The 21674-nt window shown below is 41.0% G+C and overlaps 1 protein-coding gene across 14 annotated transcripts in view; it reads right to left on the bottom strand.

Annotated features, from left to right (window-relative positions):
- Window positions 1–21674, bottom strand: part of MEF2C (myocyte enhancer factor 2C) — a 176167-nt gene that overhangs the window by 27280 nt on the left and 127213 nt on the right. For all 14 annotated transcript variants that reach the window (XM_081213429.1, XM_081213436.1, XM_081213428.1 and 11 more), the window contains 2 exons: window positions 13498–13684; window positions 11023–11070 (listed from right to left, as the gene is read on the bottom strand). In XM_081213429.1, coding sequence (XP_081069555.1) covers window positions 11023–11070; window positions 13498–13684 — 235 coding nt within the window. The remainder of the gene's footprint in view (window positions 1–11022; window positions 11071–13497; window positions 13685–21674) is intronic.

Here is a 21674-nt window from a genome sequence, read left to right as displayed (position 1 = left end):
AACCTGAACAGGGGAACTTCACAAGGAAATGTTTTGTTGCAGGTCCCAATTTTTTCCCCAAAATAAATCATTGCACAAATTGCTTTTCTATGCAGTTTACCTGTGGCCCAGGAGTTCAAAAAAGGGAAAATTTAGCATCAATGGCCTGCATCTTCTTAATTCAGTATAGCCCCAGTTTAAGCGCTACTTGTTTGACTGCCTCTCAAAGCCCTACCAGGAGCTGCCAGGAGCCTGGACTATCTTGCATGCAAGAGAGTTGCTCTACCAGTGAACTAAAGCTCTTCCATGTATGGGCAAGAGCCAATGAAACGAATGAATTCTGGTGATAACATTCAGTGCAACCAGCACTTCCAAACCACACTGTCTCTCACTGCCTGTTAGCTCCTGCACAGTACTGTATGCAGTTTCTCTTTATATAGCTGCACCCATCTGCACTGCCGACTGGGGAATAAGAGGGGCTGCCACGGTCAACCCAGTGCTGTACTACACAGAGACTGAGAAGACAGAACAGATTTTTGCAGGGAAGGAAGCATTCAGAAGCAGAGTAATATTTTCCCCATGCATAAAGTGCAGAATCAGGACCCTGGAGTTTTTTTTTGTGAGGAATGGATGTTGTAGTCAATACTATCATCAGTTTTGCAATCATAGGCTATGAAATTTATGCTTTATAGTTTCTTAATGGTATCTGATGGGGGTGTGCGGCAAATATATTGCTGTAATGCAGGAAAACATGTGTTCCCTATATTCTCTGCTACTAATTGCATTGATTTATTTGTTTCCACTTCAGCAAAACTGTTTTGTACTATACCTATCACATTATCTTGTTTACCTAGGAGCTCCCCGCCCCACGGCCAGTCAACTCAGCAATTGCATTTTAATTAATTAAACAAGCTACTTAGAAGTATTACATGCTGATGTCCACATCTGACTCTTCTCTTTTTTTAATGGCCATAGCCTTAAAAGGCTTAAAACATCAAGGTCAACTGATTGAATGCTGCAGTCCTACAGTAAGGGATTGTAGTTTTACCGCATGGTTAGGCTTTACGGTTAAGTGTAAGCTCAGTTGGGAGGTTCTGACACTTCCAATTAGGTGCTTCCAAAAGGAAGGCATGACATGGCTCACATTACTCTGGGCAGCTTATGCAAGACCCACAATTCCTTGCATCTGCTATATGGGCAGGTAACAAACTCTATTTATAAGGAAGCCATTTGTGAGGGTAGGGTAGGATGGTCAAATCAGCCAGTTTTGGTTTCTCATTTGTCCACTATTCAGTTCTCCACATTTCTGCATCAGTTTGCATATTTTTTTTAAAAAGGAAGTCATTGTGAACATTCACCAGCATTTTAGTGAGATTTCTTTCTTAACATATATATTTTGCCTATAATAACCATTTTTTTCAAAGCAGTTTCTCCTAACATGATGCAATTTTGCATGTTAGGTTTTTTTTTTTTTACTAACATATGCATTTTCCATTCAGACTTTTACTCCACTATCTGCATTTTTGCACAAGTTACTTGGCTGGAGAACTGCTTTGCAAAATTCAGAGAAGTGCAAAGGATTGCTGCATTTTTGGTTCATGCATCATTTTGGAAAAGTGTGAACCAGGTAAACTTGCCTTGAAATGCGAACGGAATCAAATTTCTCCTCCACCCAAAGGACTGTGTGAATGATATGAGTCTTGAGTATGCATATTTTAAGAATACTTGCTAGATGTGGAAGACTCAGGTTTGTAGCACTGGATACTGAATGTGTGGGTGCAGAAGCAGAGGTCTGTCACAGTGACAGGTGCTCTCTGTTCAGTGCTGCAGCTCTTGCCTTGCTTTTTAGAGCCCTTGCCATTCCTGTAAACTGGAGTCCTTTACAGAAATGAGGCACAGAGGAGGACCACATCTGCTGGGCCTGCCCTTGACATTTGGTGCAGCATCTGAAAAGGGGTGCCGAAGTGTGATGGGAAACCTTGCGCAACTGGGGTTCCTGATCATGTGGAGAGCCTGCTGGAATACTGTTCTGTGCACAGATGTCAGAAGATGGATGGGGCACACAGCAGTCTGACTCTCCCTTCCACAAGTACCCTAAACACACACACACTTAAAAAACTTTCCCAGACACATCATAGCTCAAGGATGTTTAGAACCACAGGGGGAAACTGTAATATATATACTGTATTTTTTGATCCCTCTTGCTCTCCTGGCTTCAGTGAAAGCAATGGGAAGCCTCCGGAGCGCAGCGGGAGGAGCGCTCCTGCTGCGCTCAGGAGGCTTTGGGCGGCTATCCCTGAAGCCAGGAGAGTGAGAGGGATCGGTGCGCACCGATCCCTCTTGCTCTCCTGGCTTCAGCGAAAGCTGCGCAGCCTGCATTCGCTCCATAAGAGGCACACACATTTTCCCTGACTTTTTAGGAGGGGAAAAGTGAGTCTTATAGAGTGAAAAATACGGTATTAAAAAAACACCCTTAAAAATCAAAACTAACAGAATCAAAAAGGGTTGATGCAAATAAAACCCCACATCCGTAAGAATATCAACACATCATTGCAAAACAACAAATAAGGGAGTGCGTAAAAGGATTTTTCAGGTCTTTGGGGTGGTGGGGATTCAGTAACTCACTCTTCCAAACACTCCATCCTCACAAGTATGGAACAATTCCTGCCTATCCTGTGGTTTCTCCTGACCCTCCCAGAGCCAATTTCAAGGGTGTGTGTAGAGCATGCAGGGCGTGAACGGTGGGGGAAGCCCCATTGTGCAAGTAAAGTTTTGAGAAGGGTTTTTGCAAAGTAGCACTGGTTAGGGGAACCCCTGCCATAACTTCCAAGTAAAATATTTAGAAGTGGTATAAAATATTTCCCCCCAGATTAGAAAGAATAGAGAAAGGATATAAAAAATAAAAAACATTTTGCTGCTGCTTCTCAAACTTCCCACACTTTCATTAGCAGCAGAATCCAACAACAGTTGCCAAGTGCAGACGGCCTGTCCTGGGATGGGCTTGAGTCCAGCAAAGCAATTATGCAGGTGATGAATCCATATCTGATCTGCTCCGTGGGCCCCCACCCCTCAACAGATGCAATTTTCACACAGAAAGCAAATTACATTAACTCTCTCCCTCTCTCTCTCTAGTGTGGGGTGGGGTGGTGGTAAGTTAACATTCCTTGAGTGTTAAATCAAACAAGAAAAAAGGGGGGGGAAGCTAATTTGACCAAACACCTTCCTGGAAAATACAACTTCCCCTTTGGGGAAGCATCAAGGGGAATTCATTGCAATTCTGTAGATCATTGCCTTGCACTTATCCCCATTTGACTACCTGAAAGCTTTTTTTCCTTCTTCTTTCTATAGAGGGCTATTCATTTACCTCCATCTGTGGCTGGAAATCAATTGCCTCTCTCAGATATTTGTTTTCTGAGCTGTGGTCCTAGACCGAAATTAACATCAAATAGAGCATGGCCATAAAGTGTGAACATTGTGTTCCCCCTTCTTCAAGGTTAGAGCTGTTGCTATACTGTGTGGTGTTCTCATGGAGCAAGACACCAAAGGTACTTTGCCATGGCTTTAAGTGGTCCTATAACCCAACAAAACTTATCATACGGCATAGAGATGATGGCATCTACATGATACAGGACAGGAGTGGCAAACCTTTGACCAACAAATGTTGCTGAACTACAACTCCCAGCAAGCATGGCTCTGGCAAAATAATCACAGTTTGGAGGCAACCCTGGTCAAACAGAAACTAAAAGTAAAGAGCCCCTCCAGAATTGTGCTGTTTGTTTTTTGGTGTGTGTGTGTGTGTGTGTGTGTCTGTGTGTGTGTTCCGCAACATGTCATTCGCACAATAATAGTGCATAACAGTGGCATCTTGGTTTACAAACTTAATCCATTCCGGAAGTCTGTTCTTAAACCAAAGTGTTCTTAAACCAAGGCGTGCTTTCCCATAGCAGCGGGGGACTCAATTTACAAACGGAACACGCTCAACAAGAAGCGGAACACGTTCGTATTCCAAGGCAAAGTTCACAAACCAAAACACCTACTTCCAGGTTTGCAGCGTTCTTAATCCAAGTTGTTCATAAACTAAGCTGTTCTTAAACCAAGGTAGTAGTGGATTTGTACTGGACCATCCACACATCATTCTGCTTTATTAGTTGTTCTGTGATGCTTCCCCAATGTTACTACATTATTGCTATCTGGAGAGGCAATTCTGTGCTACAGTGAAACAAAAATAGCCCCCCTCCCTCAATAGGCAGCATTAAAAGTTACAGGATTTCAGCAGCAAGCTCTGGGACATGCACGTATTGCATACAAAGTAGTATGCCCATCCTGAAACTTTTGCAGGTACAAGCAATACTTAAAGTGGGATCATGTGCTGTATATCCACCCCAATACCATAATGAACACAAATCATCATGGATGCACAATTAAAAAAGGACACCTGGATGGGCCCAAAGTGTGGTTCTTCTCGATTTCTATCTTTTTACTTTTTTCGAAGTAAAAGCTTCGGCAACTATCAAGAGGCTAATCCGCTTGCAAAGCATGTGGACATCAAGCAGCCAAAGTGATTTAAAGAGAATTCAGGTGAAAAGTTAAAGGGAAAGGATTGTTTTAACTCAATAGTGCATGGAGCAAAATCTGGACTTCTTGTTCCAAGGAGTTAAATGCACGGCTTGCTTTTCATTCTGGAGCAAACACACAGCTGCAGCCAAATATCCAGAAGGCATCAACTATCTCTTTCAATACTCAAGGGTATGCATGAAATCCAGATGTTTGCTGATTTGCAATGCTTCCTTGTACTCTCCCTCTCTGAATAAAAGGACAGATTGCTGTGTGCAGAGAGAAAACACACCACAATCATCTTGGCACCAGCACATGGAGAGGACAGACTGCAGCAACTCAAAAGTTTTTTTTATTTAACTGTGGGTTCCCAATAAGAATAAACTTAATTGCTTGTTATTTAAGGAAAAAAGTCAATCATCCTTAAAAAAAAAAATCACCTTGAAAAGACTAGCAGCTTCTATGACTCATTTAATAGGAGGGATTCTCAGAGTTGGTGCAATGATTTTACTCTTTCAATCCATCATTGTACCAAGGTAAATATTGAGACATTGTAAATTAGAGAGAAGGTAAGACTGGGAACACTTTTAAAAAGAGAATGATATTAAGGCAAACAATGCCGAAAGAGATGGCAAAGGCCACATTTTCCCGAAGCAGAAACTATCAATGCTCCCCGCAGGCTGTTTTTGCTGGAACCTTCAATTATACTTGGAAAGTTACTGGAAGCCAACACAGACTCTGGCGCACTGATATAAAACTGGTCCTCACAGAAATGGACATCCTTGGAAGTAGTGAGGCTTCACCATCATCTTCAGGCTTCAGTAGGAACCCACCAATACTGGCACATTACAACTGTAGACTTATGAAGCCATGAAAGATGGTTGCCTCATCTGAGGAACAAGCTAAGCTTCATCATCAGATAGAGCTGGAAACAGCTCTCTTAATAACATAAGCACGGGGCGGAGCTTCATGCTCCGGCACTGGGGGGGCGGAGAGCAGGTGGTGGTGGGGCTGGCGTGTATCAAGGGGCATGGCACACCACCCGCAGGGGTGTGACGTGCATCCTGGGGGCGTGGCACACCACCTGTGGGGGTGTGGCGCCAGCACGGGCAGGGGGCAGCCGCGATGGCACCCCACCGGGATTGCACTGCCAGGGGTGGTGCGCTCCCCCCACACTTCTCTTCCTCCGCCAGTGCATAAGCAGAGTGCTGCTGGATCAGGCCCAAAGTCCATCTAGTCTGGCATTCTGTTTCCACAGTGGGCAGCCAGATGTCATGGGTCACCTGCAGTTCCAGGTGCAAAATGGATTTCAGAACACTGACCAGGCACACCTGAGTAAATGAGGGGCCGACTGCAGACTGGCGTGAAATGGTGGCTGTATTCTGCAGCAAGTTCACAACAACAAAGCCTTAGGGGTGGATTTATTTTGTTTTATTAGTCGGTTGCGATGCTTGCCCAATGCAATCACATTATTGCTGCCAGAAGGCAATAATAGTGCAACAAACGCTGACAAAAATATACTAGAACATTTGTGGTATAAAAAATTGAGGGCAATGTGGGGTTGGTACTTCTTTTGCCAATATGTGTTGACTCTGGCATCCATCGTGTTTGGAGATGCTGTATTTGCGAAAGCTTTTTGAGATGGTTGCATTTTTGATCGTATCCTTGCAGCTAGTGTTTACATTTTGGCTGCAACCCTACACTCACTTACCTGCCAGCTAAGCCCCACTGAACTCAAGTGAGCTTATCTTCCAGGAGACATGTACAGCGTTGCAAAGACATTCACATTATTCTGTGTGACATCCCAGTGACCAGGGGGCATATCTAAAAGCCACTAAAGCACCATCTGGAGGCGAATAATCACATTCTGTACAGCATGTAGCACACTGTCAGGGCTAAAGGAATGTGGAATGCTACTAATAAAGTTAGGTTGCCTACCAGTGGCACATGTCTATGTGTGTGCACGTGTTTGCTTAGATTGGCATTGCCAAGGCACAAAGGGGAACTAGGTGTACATAGCATTGATGTTTATGAGTTTTGGGTGCCTCGTGTTATTTTAGGATCTGCTCAGAGTCTCACTACTACTTGCTTCATACTGTGCCTGTTTGCTATAAGCTTATTTGGGCATATTGCCTTCTTTTTCTTTTTCTTTTTTTCATTTTGCAAATCATTCCTTTAAGTTATGTTATTTTGAAAACATGCCCAGAATTCTTCCGGCCTAGAGACCCATAAATTATAAATAGCTATTACCTTCATTTGTATTTAGTTTGAAATGCTAGCAGAAATGTATAATAAATTGATACCCGGCCAACGTGTGACCAAAAGCAGCAAAATGAGTAGTGTAATGCTAACAAGATATAATCTAGCTAAGAGGCCCGATGCTTAAAGCTGGCCAAGTCTGACAATCACTGTCATGTTGAGCTTACAATTCCAAGAGGAAGCTTTTATATGGCCTCTGTTGCTGCCAGGCACTTCCTGCCTATCACTTCACTTCACATATGTGGTAAAGGTGATGGACTTTCAAGGAGTAGGTGGCCAGGGGAGCATTTTGAATACCTGCTGCCTTGTTCAAAATATCTGATTTATTTAATTTTCAGGAAGTCTTTTCTAGTTAGCTTAATGTTTGCCTTTGCCTTCTCTCTCTCTCTCTCTCTCTCTCTCTCTCTCTCTCTCTCTCTCTCTCATTTTTAAGGCTTTTTTCCTGGCAGATTTTTGTGGTTATTTTCTATGTAAGGGCAGGTGTAGACTGCAATTTTATCAGATGCAGTTTGCAGAACACAAAGATCATTTATGGGGCATTTTGTACATTAGTTTCTAAAAACTTATTTGAAGAGGGAGGCACTGAAAAACAAAGAATGCACCAGAGAAACACACAGAGATACAGAAACAGACACAGACACAGACACACGTATCCATACTTACTAAACATGAAGATTACCCTTTCATTTCATAGCTGGAAATGGGAAGGGGTCATCAGCTTCCATGAAGAGGGTTACTGCAACTTAACACTATAGTAACCCTCAAGGAGCCAAACGCCCATTAACTTGGCCAAAAGCCCTTCTGCAGCTAGAGTGTTAGGGACAATTACCACCTGTCTCCTCCTCCATGGGAATGTTGCAACACATAGCCAGTACAGGACTTGCAGCATCTAAGCTTTAGATTCTAAGATGTTTGCATGGTGCTGGTGGTGAGCCCTACAGCACTGTGTAACAGTAGAATGCAACTACTCACTTTTATTTCAGAGTAAGTGAGACTTGCTCCAGGAGAGTTGCTCGCACCGGCTTTGTTCCTCCTCAGGCTTTTTAGGTCAGCACAGGATGGTAGCTTAGCCAAGGTTTGGCTACAGACCACGAGTAAGAAGGAGAGACCTTAACCACAGTCCTGGGCTTGGACAACGCACCAAACCAAACCTTGATTAGCTGCTGCTCTGTGCTTACCTAGAAAGTCCCAGAAGGAGCAAAGCAGCCACAGCCTCCTCCTTAGGAGCTAGAAAGTTTGCACTAAGCCACAGCTTAGCTTAGCATGACGTGAAAATGATGGCATTGCCATCTCCACTGCCAGACATCTGGTGGGCCAAATGTCAGGCAAAGTAGTAGCAGCTCCTCATGATTTTATGGTAAATTAAGTTGAGGACTGCCATTTTAAAATGTACACTAGTGCAAAAGGGAGGCGGGAGGCTGTCAGATAATATTCTGTTCAACATGACAAATACGAAAACAATTAGATAAAACATGTTCAATTAGATAAAACGTCGGTCATAGTGCAAGTTGTAGTATTACTTTAGAGTAGTAGAAATTAATACAGTCTCAGTTCCCTGACTGCGTGAGTTGGTACAAATGACTTTAATGGGATCAGGATAGCCTCTGTAGAGCCAATAACACATTAGCAATGGGAACACACACAATACATTTACAAAATGAGTTATTCATTTGATATGTTGAGTTTCCCTCTGAGATTTAATACTAATATTCTGTTATTAAGAAAATTATAGGCCAGATAATAGTCAGAGTTCAAAACCCATTTCAATACTTGATATATACTTCTTAACCTATTGCCCAAATTTGAAAAGGATTATGCCTCATTTCAATGTGTGTGCGCCTTTAAAAACAAAGCAAACAATATTTTAAATTTTATAGGTTAATTGCCAGTTGTTTTTTCTCTTAGTTGAGTGTTAAGATGAAGAATGTAACTATAGGATTGTTTTAAAACATGATGGCTTAAGGTCAAAGAGTTCTTATTCTTTCCTTTCAATCACAAGTTTCTTGTTTCAAAGAAAGTTGCCAAACCCGTGGCTTTATTTATAGCTTAGCAACACTACTAAATAGGAAGTCCACTCTCATTTTGTTGGCAGTTGTGATGGTCACATGGCATAAGCTACCCAACTGGAGAAAAGTTTTGAACAAATGTACTCTAGCAAACCTGAGATAACCTTGGTTTTAGTTAAAAATACCACTACTGGTATTTAATTGCTTGGGATAATAAAAAGTAGTCACTATTTCCAGGCTCTATTTATGTCTTGGGTAGGTTCCCAAGGTAAAGTTGTGGATGATTTCACGTTCCAAACCAACAAAATAGCAGCCTTTTGAAAACATGGGTATATCTAACCTAAGTAGGTTTTTCCCCCGTTTCCTATCTTTGCATTACGGTGTAATTTGTTAAAGTAATGCAGGAACTGATGCCCTTATGTTAGCAATCAAAAGTTGCTTCTTTTTATAATTACAGTAGTAAAACTCAAAAACAACTACATTCTTCTTCCTTTGTTGCAAACTGGCTATTTTTAGGTGCAACAGGAAAAATGCAAATGCATGAACTTCTAATTTGACAAAGACTGTATACCCTGGCAAATTGATCCATAAGATCACCCTATCAGCTTCTAAGATGGCAATGGCGACGTACACATGGGCCTCTGTTCCTCAAGAAAAAATGGTCAACAAAGAACTTTTGATATTTAAGAGGGAGAGGGGACTCTCCAAAATAGAACCATTGTTGAATGATGCCACTGTGGCAGACGTTTCAACCTCCTAATGACCTCTCCTCTTCCTTTCTGCCCTACAGCAAATGACTCTTCTTACTGCTCCAAATTTAAGACATGAAGAATGCACATCTGCAATAAGGTCTAAACACAAAAGGAACCAGGATTCTGGGCACAATCACACTTTTTATCTGTTCATATAAACACTACTCTTCCACAGGAAGGAGCCATCAGGACTTTTAATTTTTTTTAAATCAAAATCTCCAGTCAATAATATATTTTACACTTTTAAAATAGAATTTCTCTCATTTTCTAGTTGTCAAGAGAAGTCTCTCCCACCAACTGTCTTTCAAGTCAACTAAACTGGTGATATTTAAACCAACTCTGTATGTAGTGAAATCTCCATTTCAATTCATGAAAGTTACCCTCTCCCAAAGACCAAAAAATTATTCTTGTCTTTCCAAGCTGCATCAATCCTATGGGGGGGGGGGAGAGACTGCTATGCTTTAACAAACCAGTAGAGGACACTCATTAGTAGGTCAATCAAGTTCAATTCCTATCTTATTACTCTGCAGTTTTTAAGTTTCTCTAACATAAAAGGTCAAGAATCCCAGTACATGCTTAAGACAGATATCACCAACATGAAATAGAACTTGGTTAACAGAATCAAGTAAAGTGGGGGAAACTAACAATGAAGATTATCGTGCTTTCTACACTCTCTATACTTAAGTGACTGTAGAAACAAACTTGTTTAAAAAACAGCACACACACACACACACACACACGGCAGTAAAAAGCATAAAATCAACAATAAATTACATTCATAAAAAGCATCACAAATTCTGCAGCCACAAACTGCATAATGTTGATGCAATGTCAAAATTTCTATGCTATTTCAGAGGTTTTAATGCTGCCATATCCAATGAGACATCACCAGCCTCCATGGCTTTTAAAAGCTGAAACATGGGAGCGATTAGTGCAGAATCAAAGCATTCACTTGGGATAAAAAGGATGAGTTGTTAGGTAACTCAAACTTGCATTCTTTGGAACCAGTTTCACGAGTTACCTTTTAATCAGTGGTGTAAGCACAATCATGTTTTCTGCTCTAACGTAGTATGAGAACAATGCAGTAGGCCCAAGAACCATTCCTGAATCACCCCCCTTTTCTTTCCCACCACACACTGGTATGTGACAGCTTCAGTGAGGGATTTGTGAAAAGGTCCTCTGATTACCGTAGGTGACGCCTGATGGGAACTCTTGGTAACGAGAGTCTCCGTGACAGTACATTAGAAGTCTTTTAAAACAACAGCAACAGGAAGTCTTTAGATGCACGGAAATTGGGAAGTTTAATACCGAGAAGGCTCTTGGGAGTAGGATTTTCAGAAGCATCCAGGGTTAACCTAATTCTGCTCCTAATGAAATTATATAGAGTTATTTTAAGACCGGCTTCATGCTAGCTCTCTGTTGTGGAGTCTGCAACCATTTTAAAGGGGGACATAAAACACTCCTCTGTTTACCTGCACTGGTGCCTGCACCGGTTGTGAGGTCCCCACCCATCAGGCCACCTAGGAGAAGACAAATAAAATAGTCAAATGGAGAGAGGAGCTGAAAGAAACCACAAAGGTCAAACAGAAATTACAGCCTGTTCCTCAAAGCAATGCAAACCCTAGCAGAGTTCCTACCACCAGGGTACTTATAAAGATCAGGCTGTTTGAGCCATGTTGACTACTATCGACATACGTATAAGCAGACCCATTTCCTCTCGAACTGCACAGACATTCTGTCAATAATAATAATAATAATAATAATAATAATACCCTGAGGAACCGATGATTCATATTTCATATTTGCTTAAACCTTAGGATCATCTTGACAGCAAAAGTAAAATGGAGTTTGTTGCTTCTGTTGCCTGATGATAAACCCATTTACTTGAGAATAAGTAGTATTTTGTTACAGAAAAGGGTGCTGTTAAAAATAATGGCAAAACAGGTGCCCAAATTAATATTTTTACTTTCAAAATAACATGTGCATCCATAACTGTGTTTAGGTCTGGGCAGCCACCCCCGATAACTCCAAAATGTTTTGTTTTTTTAAAAAATAAGAAGCAAGAAATGATGATGCAGTGAGCAGTATCAAGTTTGGCAAGGCTCAGCAGGCCCACAGAAGCCCTGGTGCCAATGTGAGGCTGGTTTGTTGCTGCTTCATAATATACACACCTCTCACAACCTTTCCAGTCTGCAAATGCAGTGAGGATGTCAAGCAACCACCAATCATACATATGAGATGGCTCTTTACAATGCCATGGCATACCTAACGTGATGCCTTCAGCCTTGGAACCCTGAGCACCCACAAGAGTACAAGGGACTACCTGTTGCAGTGCTAGGAAACCTCCCTGCCCAGTGACTATAGAAAATCCCAGCTTCAGTCCCTCATAGAGTCACATAATCTTAGAGTTAGAAGGGACCCAAGGGTCATCTAGTCCAAGCCCCTGAAATGCAGGACATTTCAATATTTTGTTTTTGTTCTGCTTTTCTTAAAAAGCATATCAGGTACCATGGATGAGAAAAGCTTTGGCCTGAAACCTTGGAGAACTGCTGCCTATCAAATTGACAGTCCTGAGCTAGATCGGCAGCTTCCTTCGCTCATGTTTCCCAGTCCCACAAAATTCACAGTTATGACACTTTAGGATGCCAGCTGCACATTAGGGTTAGGATCCAAACAGCTCTATAGGGGACTCAAGTGTTTTGCATGTGTACTGTGAATTCACACTCCACCCCCAAATCGTACTCCTGCATGACCAGAGTGCATGATATCAGGAACAACAGGGAACGAATCCTGTGTTGTCGAAGTCTTACAAAACATACTGGAAGTACTTCCCTTAACACCTTCCCAACAAATGGTGGTGTATTTTTGCATGACATTCTTGGTATTTTCACAAGCATCAATGGCTTGTTTTTTTCTACTACCTTCCTTACGGTGGAGACCTTGCTTGACTTTTCTGAGGTCAACACGCTTAAGGCTGACTCTGCTTCAATCAGACAGAGTGAAGGATCCTAATCCTTATTTATCCTACTTACAGGTGATCCTACACCTGGGTGGATGGCAACTTCTTGCTTGTACAGTGAGACAAACAAGCCACGAGTTCGAACAATACATCACCATCAGTGAGATTCTAATGACCTGACACATTATCACAAAGGCTGCTTTTAGCTTCTTAACTGTGGAGTCAAATGACCTATTTTGGCAGCAAGGATTAACCTCGCTCGCTACTTCAAACTCATTTCCCAGTTTTTTCTTCTATGAAAGAAGATGTGTGGCTTTTTAATGACACAACGACAAATGGGCCTGGATTCAGAGCTTACATTTTGAAACAGTCTTTAACAGGACAACAGTGAGGGTAAAAAAAGATTTACTGTCAGAAGCCTATAGGCACTTTCTAAATAGAACCATTTTACTTCATGTTCGTGAACAAGTTACCACATGAATATTTGTTCCTTCAGTTGGGTGTCACACAAACATTCCCAGTAGCTTGAGTCCATTAATTCTCTTCATTTTAAAAACATTGTCTTCTTTAGATTAATTATCTTTAATTTCACAAAGGATTGATCTCTTTTTAGAATTTAACTTTACTTCTTTTTAAATGAAAATTCTGAGAAATGATCTCAGTACCATCTATACCAGGGTTTCCCAAACTTGGGTCTCCAGCTGTTTTTGAACTACAGTTCCCATCATCTCTGACCACTAGTTCTGCTAGCAAGGGATGATGGGAGTTGTAGTCCACAAACAACTGAAGACCCAAGTTTAGGAAACCCTGGTCCACTCCACCTGGCAGCAATTCTTCAGGATTTCAGACACAGGTCTCTCTTAGCCCAACCGGGAGATGCCAGGGATTGAACCTGGGCTATTCTGAAAGCAAAGCAGATACTCTACCACTGAGCTACAGGTCTTTTCCAAACTTAAAAGTGAAGAAATAGGATTGGGTAGTGCCTTACCTGTGTTTCCTGCACTCGGTGGCCGGTGTGTCACACCAGGAGACATGCTATTCCGCTGTAAGGAAGGGTGGGCCAGAGGCAACAGGTTGGGGTTACCCAATGAGCTTACAGGGTTGCTGTATACCAAGCTGTTGTGGTTGGACACTGGGATAGAAACTGGCATCTCAAAGTTAGGTGGTGGAACAGCCTGTACAAGAGGAAGGGGGGAGGAGGAAACAAAAGACAAGAATAGTAAGGAGGCACAACAGTCTCTGAGAATACTTATGCTACATTTAGTGCAAATATGTTGTAACCACTGATTAAAAGCACACAGAAAAGAGTCAGGAACATGAAATGTCACTACCAGCAAGCTTTTAACCTCTGAGGCAGCAATCCTGTATGACTAACTCATGAGTATGTTCCATTGAACACAGTGGGACTTACTCTGAGTAAATCCGCACAGCATTGAACTTTGAGAAAAGCCTTTTTAAAATGCTTAATGGATCGTGAATTAATATTTATTTTCTCCCCACACACCTATCTCCTATTTCTACATTTCCTTTGTATTGAAAGACTGGAGAGGTCTTTCCTCTCACAGTTCTGTTTAAAAGAAAACCCTTTTTCATTAAGTTTCAATTTTTAGCTTTCTTCCATTCACTGAAATTGTAATTGCTTACTTGTGGCATCTTAATATGGTGTCATAGAAGAATGTAGATCAAAGACACTTGATTATGATGACTTCACTTTACAGAGAAATATTAGAAGGGTGAGGAATGCAAAAGGGAAGCTTTTTGCTTCAGTCTCAAGAATCTTAGAAGCTTGGGATTATGATCAGCTTTATGAAAGGGACAAGTATATTGTATTCTTTCTTCTTCTTTTTGCAAAATGTACTCACTTTGCTTGATCTCCATGAATGTATCAGGACAAATACAGATTTTAAAATACAACAACAACACTCATGGAGACAATGGGTTGTATCCAACTAAATTCTACTCAGAGTAGGTCCATTGAAATTAATGGCCTCAATTTAGTCATGTGCATTAATTTCAGTGGGTCTACAACTAACATTGCCTGCAACCCATATATGTGAAAAAAACAACACATTGGCTTGGGTTCTAAGCTCCCATGAGTGGACCTCTGCTCACAAAAGGCTGCTGTTGGAGGAAGAGGTGGAGAGGAGGCAGGATTTTTTGTCTGTTCTCCCCACTCCACAAATCTGATCCAAAGGGTTGGACAATCTTTGACAGCAGAGGTAGTAGTGGCTGCTGTAGGGGAAAAGAAAAATGACAAAAATCAACTCCCCCATCCTACCCGTGGAGGCATCTATTGGATCAAAACTCTTCAGTGAATAGGATAGAGGTGAATTCTTCCTCTGGGAAGAATTGAATCTGTGATGTCACAGAGCTGAAAGTGTTTGACCCTGGAGAAATTTGTTCATTTAAAAAGAACATAGTGGTGAGTCAAGAGCTGTAATACAGGGCTAGGAATACGCTTTCCCCCTGCAACCAAGGATAATGATACTGAAACTATCTTAAGGGATTATTGCAAGGATAATGACAATTATCATGGTTTTGTTATGGATTTTCCACAAAACCTACAAAGGTAGGCACTAGGTCCCATTCCTACTCTCATTTATTGGGGAAATATACCAAGTCAGAAATGACAATCTATGCTAGAGCTTGAAGTACACTCAGCACTTACTGTTTATTTAAGTTATGTTTTCCCAGTGGAGTTCTACCATAGCTTTAATATATACTGTATTTTTATATGTACAAAGCATTTCATGCTTAATGCAGAAGTTGAAAATTCTTAGTAATAATAAATCACATCCAAAGATAGAACCAGCATAAAACAACAACAACAACAACAACAACAACAACAACAACAACTACAACAACAACAACAACACAACTTCGGTTGGGATTGGTATGTACAGACTTTCAAGTTATAAAGAAATCTTTGTCAGGCTGAATGGAAATGCATTAGAAGCGTCAAAACAGCATTACTTTATAAGCTGGTTCATATGCTTTGTTTTTGAGCATTCCATAGCAATAACTATGGAACGCACAATATGGCCTGTACTATGGAAGTTGCATGATTAGACCGACCTGTAGCAAGCCTAGCTGTTGTCATTTCATTGGGTCTAAAGCAGCCTTTTCCAAAATTTGGCAATTTTGATGGTATTTTTTCAATTTATATGGAAACTACTTGGAAGCGGTGTGACCAACACTGCTGCAACTGATGCATGGATGCTGTGTAGAGCAACTTCCACAGGTACATACTGAATAAGGCCCATGATGAGCAACGCATGTTTACTCAGTCTCAGATCAATTTTGAAATTTTAATTCTAAAAAGATGTGCTGAAAGGACAAATACTTACCTAAATTTAATCTACACTGACACCATTTTTTTAAAAAAGTGTGACTACTTTTTCTCCCTCATTTTCTTCCGTTTATTTTAGGAGTGAAATTGGCTATACCAGCTGGTAAGCCTGCTCCATTCAGCTGGTATAGTCCATTTCTCCTTTCCATTTACTTTGGTGTGACTTGGGAAAAAAAGAAAATCTTTAGGAAAGAGGAAAATGGAATGGAAGGGCTCTTACCCCCCCCCCCAACATCCAGAACGTCACCCCTCCCTTACTGTAGTCATATAGTTATCAGGCAGTAAGAAAGAAGTTATTCCTCTTGCCCTTCATAAGGTATAATCATTTTCCAAGTTGAATATACATCTGCTTGTGAGAAAAGGAACTTTTGGAGCCGAAACTCTCTGGGGAACATTCCCTATCAGTGGAATCTAAGATACCAAAGCCCACAGAGCAGTAGCTGTAAAAAACAATGCACATCACTTATTGATAATGTTTTTATCATTGAGGAAACCTGTTTCTCTTGGAAACTGTTTCCATGTGCATTCATAGGAAGCAACCTAATAAACTTGACTCTGTCTTAGCCAGGAGCTACCAAAACAGCAGAGGTCAATAGGGGATATAGATAGTTGACCCCTAGGTTTGGGTAGCCAACTTGGGTGTTCTCCAGATGGTGCTGAATTATACCCCCAATCAGACTTGTTAAATACAAGTCATTATTAATATTACTACTAGTAGCATTACAATACTAGTCTGGAGAATTGCAATAGCTCTTTAGGGAGCTGATGGTGATTTGAAAGGCGATTCTCGTGTTCTCTGTTATCAAACAAGTTATGCAGGGTTTTTTTAAGAAACAATACCAAATCTTGCAAGACCCATTTCATAGAGATGGAAGTGGGGCGAGCCTTGACTCTCGGGCTGCTTTCGACACACTGAAAAAACTAACTCTTGTGCCTCTAACCTCAAAAGGGCAGTTCAAAAAATTGCAATTCACTTGTGCTTCCTCTGCTGCTGCCCTTTTAGAATGTCTGAAGCCAATCTAAAAATAGGGAGAGTCATTGCTGTGTCGCAAAACCCTGGCATGAAATTTCTTCTCACCCAAAATGAAAAATAAAAATCTCTTCTGCTTCCACACTTAACCTGTCTCATGAGGGCCGGGGAATAGAGCCTGTTTTTCAACACATACACCGCAGCAATGGAAGACGCATGAGTTATGATGAAGGCTTAGTTTCTTAGGAAACGTATGTACCATGTAATTTAAAATATCATACAATTATGTATCCAAGTATAGAAACACAATGGATGAAATTCACCCTTTACAGTTCAGAGCCCAAATACTGGGATGATGCGACAGGAACTTCTTGGAATTTGTGAGCTGCGAATAGAGTCTAATCCCTCTTCACTTAAAAATAAAAATAAAAAGGGCAAATAGGCTGAAATTGCAACCCAAGTCAACAGCTCTTCTCTTACACAACAGAGCGAAGATTTCAGTCTTTCTGGGTGATTCATTTGCAATCAAAGAGCAACTTCGAATTCAAAAAAACCTAGAAGTGAGTTGCCTGTGTGTAGTTTATTCTTGCACAAAGCCTCCAATAGCAACTTCTTGTTTTTATTTATTTCATTTCTATCCCACCTTTCTCCCATAAGCAAACTCAAGGTTGCATGCATTGGGTTCCCAGGAAACCATCTCCCATCCAGGCACTGAAGGCTCACACCTGATTAGCTTCCACAAAGGTGCTGCCTTTGTGTCTTTGGGCCTTGGGATTTTACAGTTTTCCGTTACGTAGTAGAAACTGGAGATTTTGGGTAGTAAATAGTACACAATACAAAGCAGTCTCAGATCATCACTGCTCCCCTAAAATCAAGACCATACACACAAAATGGCAAGCTGTTTTTAAAAAATAATTACCGGTATTTTGAATTTCATACCTGCCAAGACCCAAACAGGCACATATAAGTGTCTACAAAATGAACCTATGTCAAAGTGGATGCAATAATTCCATTTCCAAGTCGCTTTAGTGAACAGGCTAGTGTGAAGCCATTTGACCTGGCAGCGTGCTAAGAGATTTGGAGAACCACACACATGGCCGCCTGCCCACATCCTTTCCTTTTTGTAGGATCAGCAGGGTTCCTGTAGTCTTTCATCATGGTCACGTATCAAAGTGAATTTGAGGGGAATGCTTGGTTTACCATGCATGTAGGAAAAATGTACAACTGTGTTCCTTTGCAACTCCAGTTTATTTCAGCTGGGCTTGCTTACACTTAAGACAAAGGTGGATTGTTCCCTATAGCTTTTAAATGTTCAAGCTCTATGCCAGGGCAGAGTGAGGTGGCAAGAATTGGGAGGATATAAAAAGCATTTCTGGATATGGCTAGGGAATAATACACACAGGTGGGAAAATGAGCTTATAGAAAAGGGGGCAGACAGACAACTGGAAAAGGTGTGGATGACCTAGTCATTACGTTACAATAAAGAGAAAAGAAGCTTGTCCATGAATACCCGTCACTCTAAAAGCCGGGCTTGCAGTGCTTTTCTATTTATGGATAATACATATGCAAACAAGTTATCATAAAATAGTACTAATTTGCCTAAGAAGCATAGAGTAAAGCAGCTGGTTCTCAACTTCACTTCGTTTGAACAAGCAGTTTTGTATCTGTCTTGAGGCCAGTTAAGTCAATGGAAAACTCTTGTTTCAATGATCTTGTGCTATATGAAAACATATGTAGAACCTCAGAAACCCTTCGGCCAATCTTGGGTTGCCTGCCATGAACATCCTTTTAATTGTTCCCATAATAATTTCTTTTTCATTACAATGGGGCTTGTGCAGAGAGTTTCCCAGTGGAATGTGTCCATTATGCCACGCTATCTGTCTTCTTTGCCAGAATTACCAGTGACTGCTGCCATGTTCAATTTGCATGCATTTCAAAAATCACAGAACAGATCAAATACAAATTTGTAAGGGGATCTATTTGGTATTTCCGAACCATGCAAACACTGGCAATTTGGAAAAAGAGCACCTGAAATGCTTTGCAGTCATTGACTCCAATGTAGTGCAGTGCAGAAATGGTCTTGCTTTCTAATTTCAACCTGTCACGACCTTAAAAATACATTATGGTAAAGTGACCTTCATAGCTGCATTTCCTTATAAGCTTTCAGAATCTTTTGCAGCCCAAATAAATGTATAATTGCTATCAGATGTTTTGGCTGATGTGCACATGAATCCTTTCTAGACTATCAAAATAGCATTTCATAACCCCTATTCCCTGGGAAATACATTTCTGGCCTTGTTCTTCTTTCCTTATAAGCCCAGAAAAATGGCTAAACAAGTATCATATTTCCCCCCTACAAATCATTTCTGAGTCCTGATTACCTTGTTAATTTCCTTTCTCATTGTTGAAAGCTGTCAGGCCAAACTGAGTGATGAACTCAGTCCCTGTCTGCTATACTGGTAATGGTGGCGGGGGCAGAGTGCATAGGACTGATGCAGCTTGGAAGGACCTGGTGTTCCTGTGATCAGATGGACACCTCAATTCATGACTGCATCCATATGTATTTTGGAAACTGCCCTAAACTGAGTCATACCACTGGTCTATCTATTGTCTACTCTGACTACAGGCAGTTCTCCAGTATATCAGGCACAGATACTAGCATAACTACATGATCAAACATGGGACCTATCACAAGCAAAGGATAGGCCCTCCCTGCAATGGTGAAGGCCACTGCAAGTGCAGAAGGTAAAGTGCATGTGAAACACAACTGAACTACTGCTAACATACACTTAACCTTAGGATCTAGGTACAGTATTTCAGTTCTCCAATTGCACTTTGTACTAAGGCATGGACACTGATCTCGTCAAGCGTGTACTGTTTTTTAATTCTCAGAAGCAGATATTCAATCCTTTCCTTCTTCCTGCTTCTGAATAGTTTATCAGGCCATAAGAGACTCCTCTACACGTTATGAGTGTGTCATGGATTTTCAGCTTGGGCACCTGTTCTAAAGTACAGAATGGAAGTTGAGAATCAGCACTTAGAGCTGCCTGATGTGAACCTGCTACTTTAGATACACAGCCACTTCTCTAAGAGATATATCGTTTTCTGTGATGATGTCTCTTGTGTAAAGGCCTTCTTCTCTAGCCTCATGCTGAGAATAAAAATGGACACATCAATACCAGCATTTTAAAAAGTCCTGTTGCATTTTCTTCAAAGAGGTTATGGCAATGTAGGTGATTGCTCCATCTCTGCTCCTTTACTCCAAACAAAGGCTAAAGGATGGTGTCTGGTCCAAGGTTAGCCAGTGAGCTTGCTGGCTGAGTAATGATTTGAACCTCAATCTCCCTGCTCCTCACCTTATCCTCTAACCACTCCACCACACTGGATCATTTTAGGTATGTTGCAGGCAGACCACAGAGGTAACATTGACTGAAATCTCATGAACATCAGAAGATGTGGGTGTTTCCACAAATGTGAAAACACAATGTGGAGATATTAAAACACACACTCTTTTTAAAAAGAAAAATAAACAAACTGATGCCCAATGCTGCCCTTTCAAAGGTTTGCTCTAAATGTGGTTTCTGTCAGAAAAGGGGCATGCCTTATTCAGCCCAACTTGCAACTTCTCTCTCAGATGGCTGCAATGTGTGGCCACCCCAGAAAAAAGAGAACTGTTGTAAAAGCTAGCACAATAAAAAGTGGTCCATTGCATATCAAAAGGAATGTTGGAGGTGGCCCTTGGCGAGATCACACAGGAGATCATACAGGCTTAGGACTGAGACACTCAGACAATGTAGCATGGTAACTGGTGTGCAAACTAGGAACTGTGGCATTCACATACCCGCTGTCTTGAGCACACAGATTGTGCAGATTGTCTTCACTGTAAAAAAGCCCTGTTGCGCTCTTGAAATGGCCTGCCAAAGGCCAGCCCACATATCATTGTGTGCACTGCAAGCATTCGGCTGTCACACAACAGCTTCAGCTCTGGGTATGAGCAAGCATGCAGGGCAGTTACTATGCTGGAGATAGTTGTGTTGATTTGGGCTGACCCCAATGCCTTTCATCATGAAATTTTAAAGCTAGTTTGCTCTCCACATTTTCATTTCAACTGCCAGCCATAAACTATGGGACATATGCATTTGGAAACACACGAAGCCCCTTCACACACTGCTGAAAAGAAACACATTTACCCCTCTTCTTGTTAATACTTGGGGTATGGGAAATTCAGTCTATTTCTGGTTCATATCACTTTCCTTTGTGTTGATCCATAAATCAGTTCTGCTTAATTTCTGCATTAATCTACTTTTTTAAAAAATCTACACAAAATAATCATATTTAAATACGTATTTTTTAATTCAATCCCCCCCCCCCAAACCACATGCATGTTTTATTGTTTTATCTTTTGTAAACTGCTTTGAGGTTTTTTGGGTTGTTGGTTTTTTTTACAATCAAGTGATGTATACATTTTATGAAATAAATAATAATAAATACATACTTAAGTGTATTTTTCTCTCAAAACACACATTTCTAAATGTATTCTAGCCTAAGATATGGATTTGTAAACATTATTTGATAATTTTTAAAAGACAAGTGATTGTAAACTCCAGAGATGTATGATATCTTCAGGATAGCTACATTCTGATCCATACATTATTAGCCTGGGAGGCGCAGATCAGGTCAGTTCACACTGGAATTTGCAAAGCCTGTTCACATTCTCCAACAAAGAAAAAAACGGGCACCTGTGCACACAACTGCTTTGTTCATGGTGACCACTTTTCTCCATTGCCTGAAGCACAGAACTGCATAACTTCAGCTCCTGTTCATAGCAAACTGAAGGACAGTAGCT

The sequence above is a fragment of the Podarcis bocagei genome, assembly GCF_964188305.1.
Source record: "Podarcis bocagei genome assembly, chromosome: 11".
NCBI lineage: Eukaryota > Metazoa > Chordata > Lepidosauria > Squamata > Lacertidae > Podarcis > Podarcis bocagei.
This window is presented reverse-complemented; position numbering and strand designations above follow the sequence as displayed.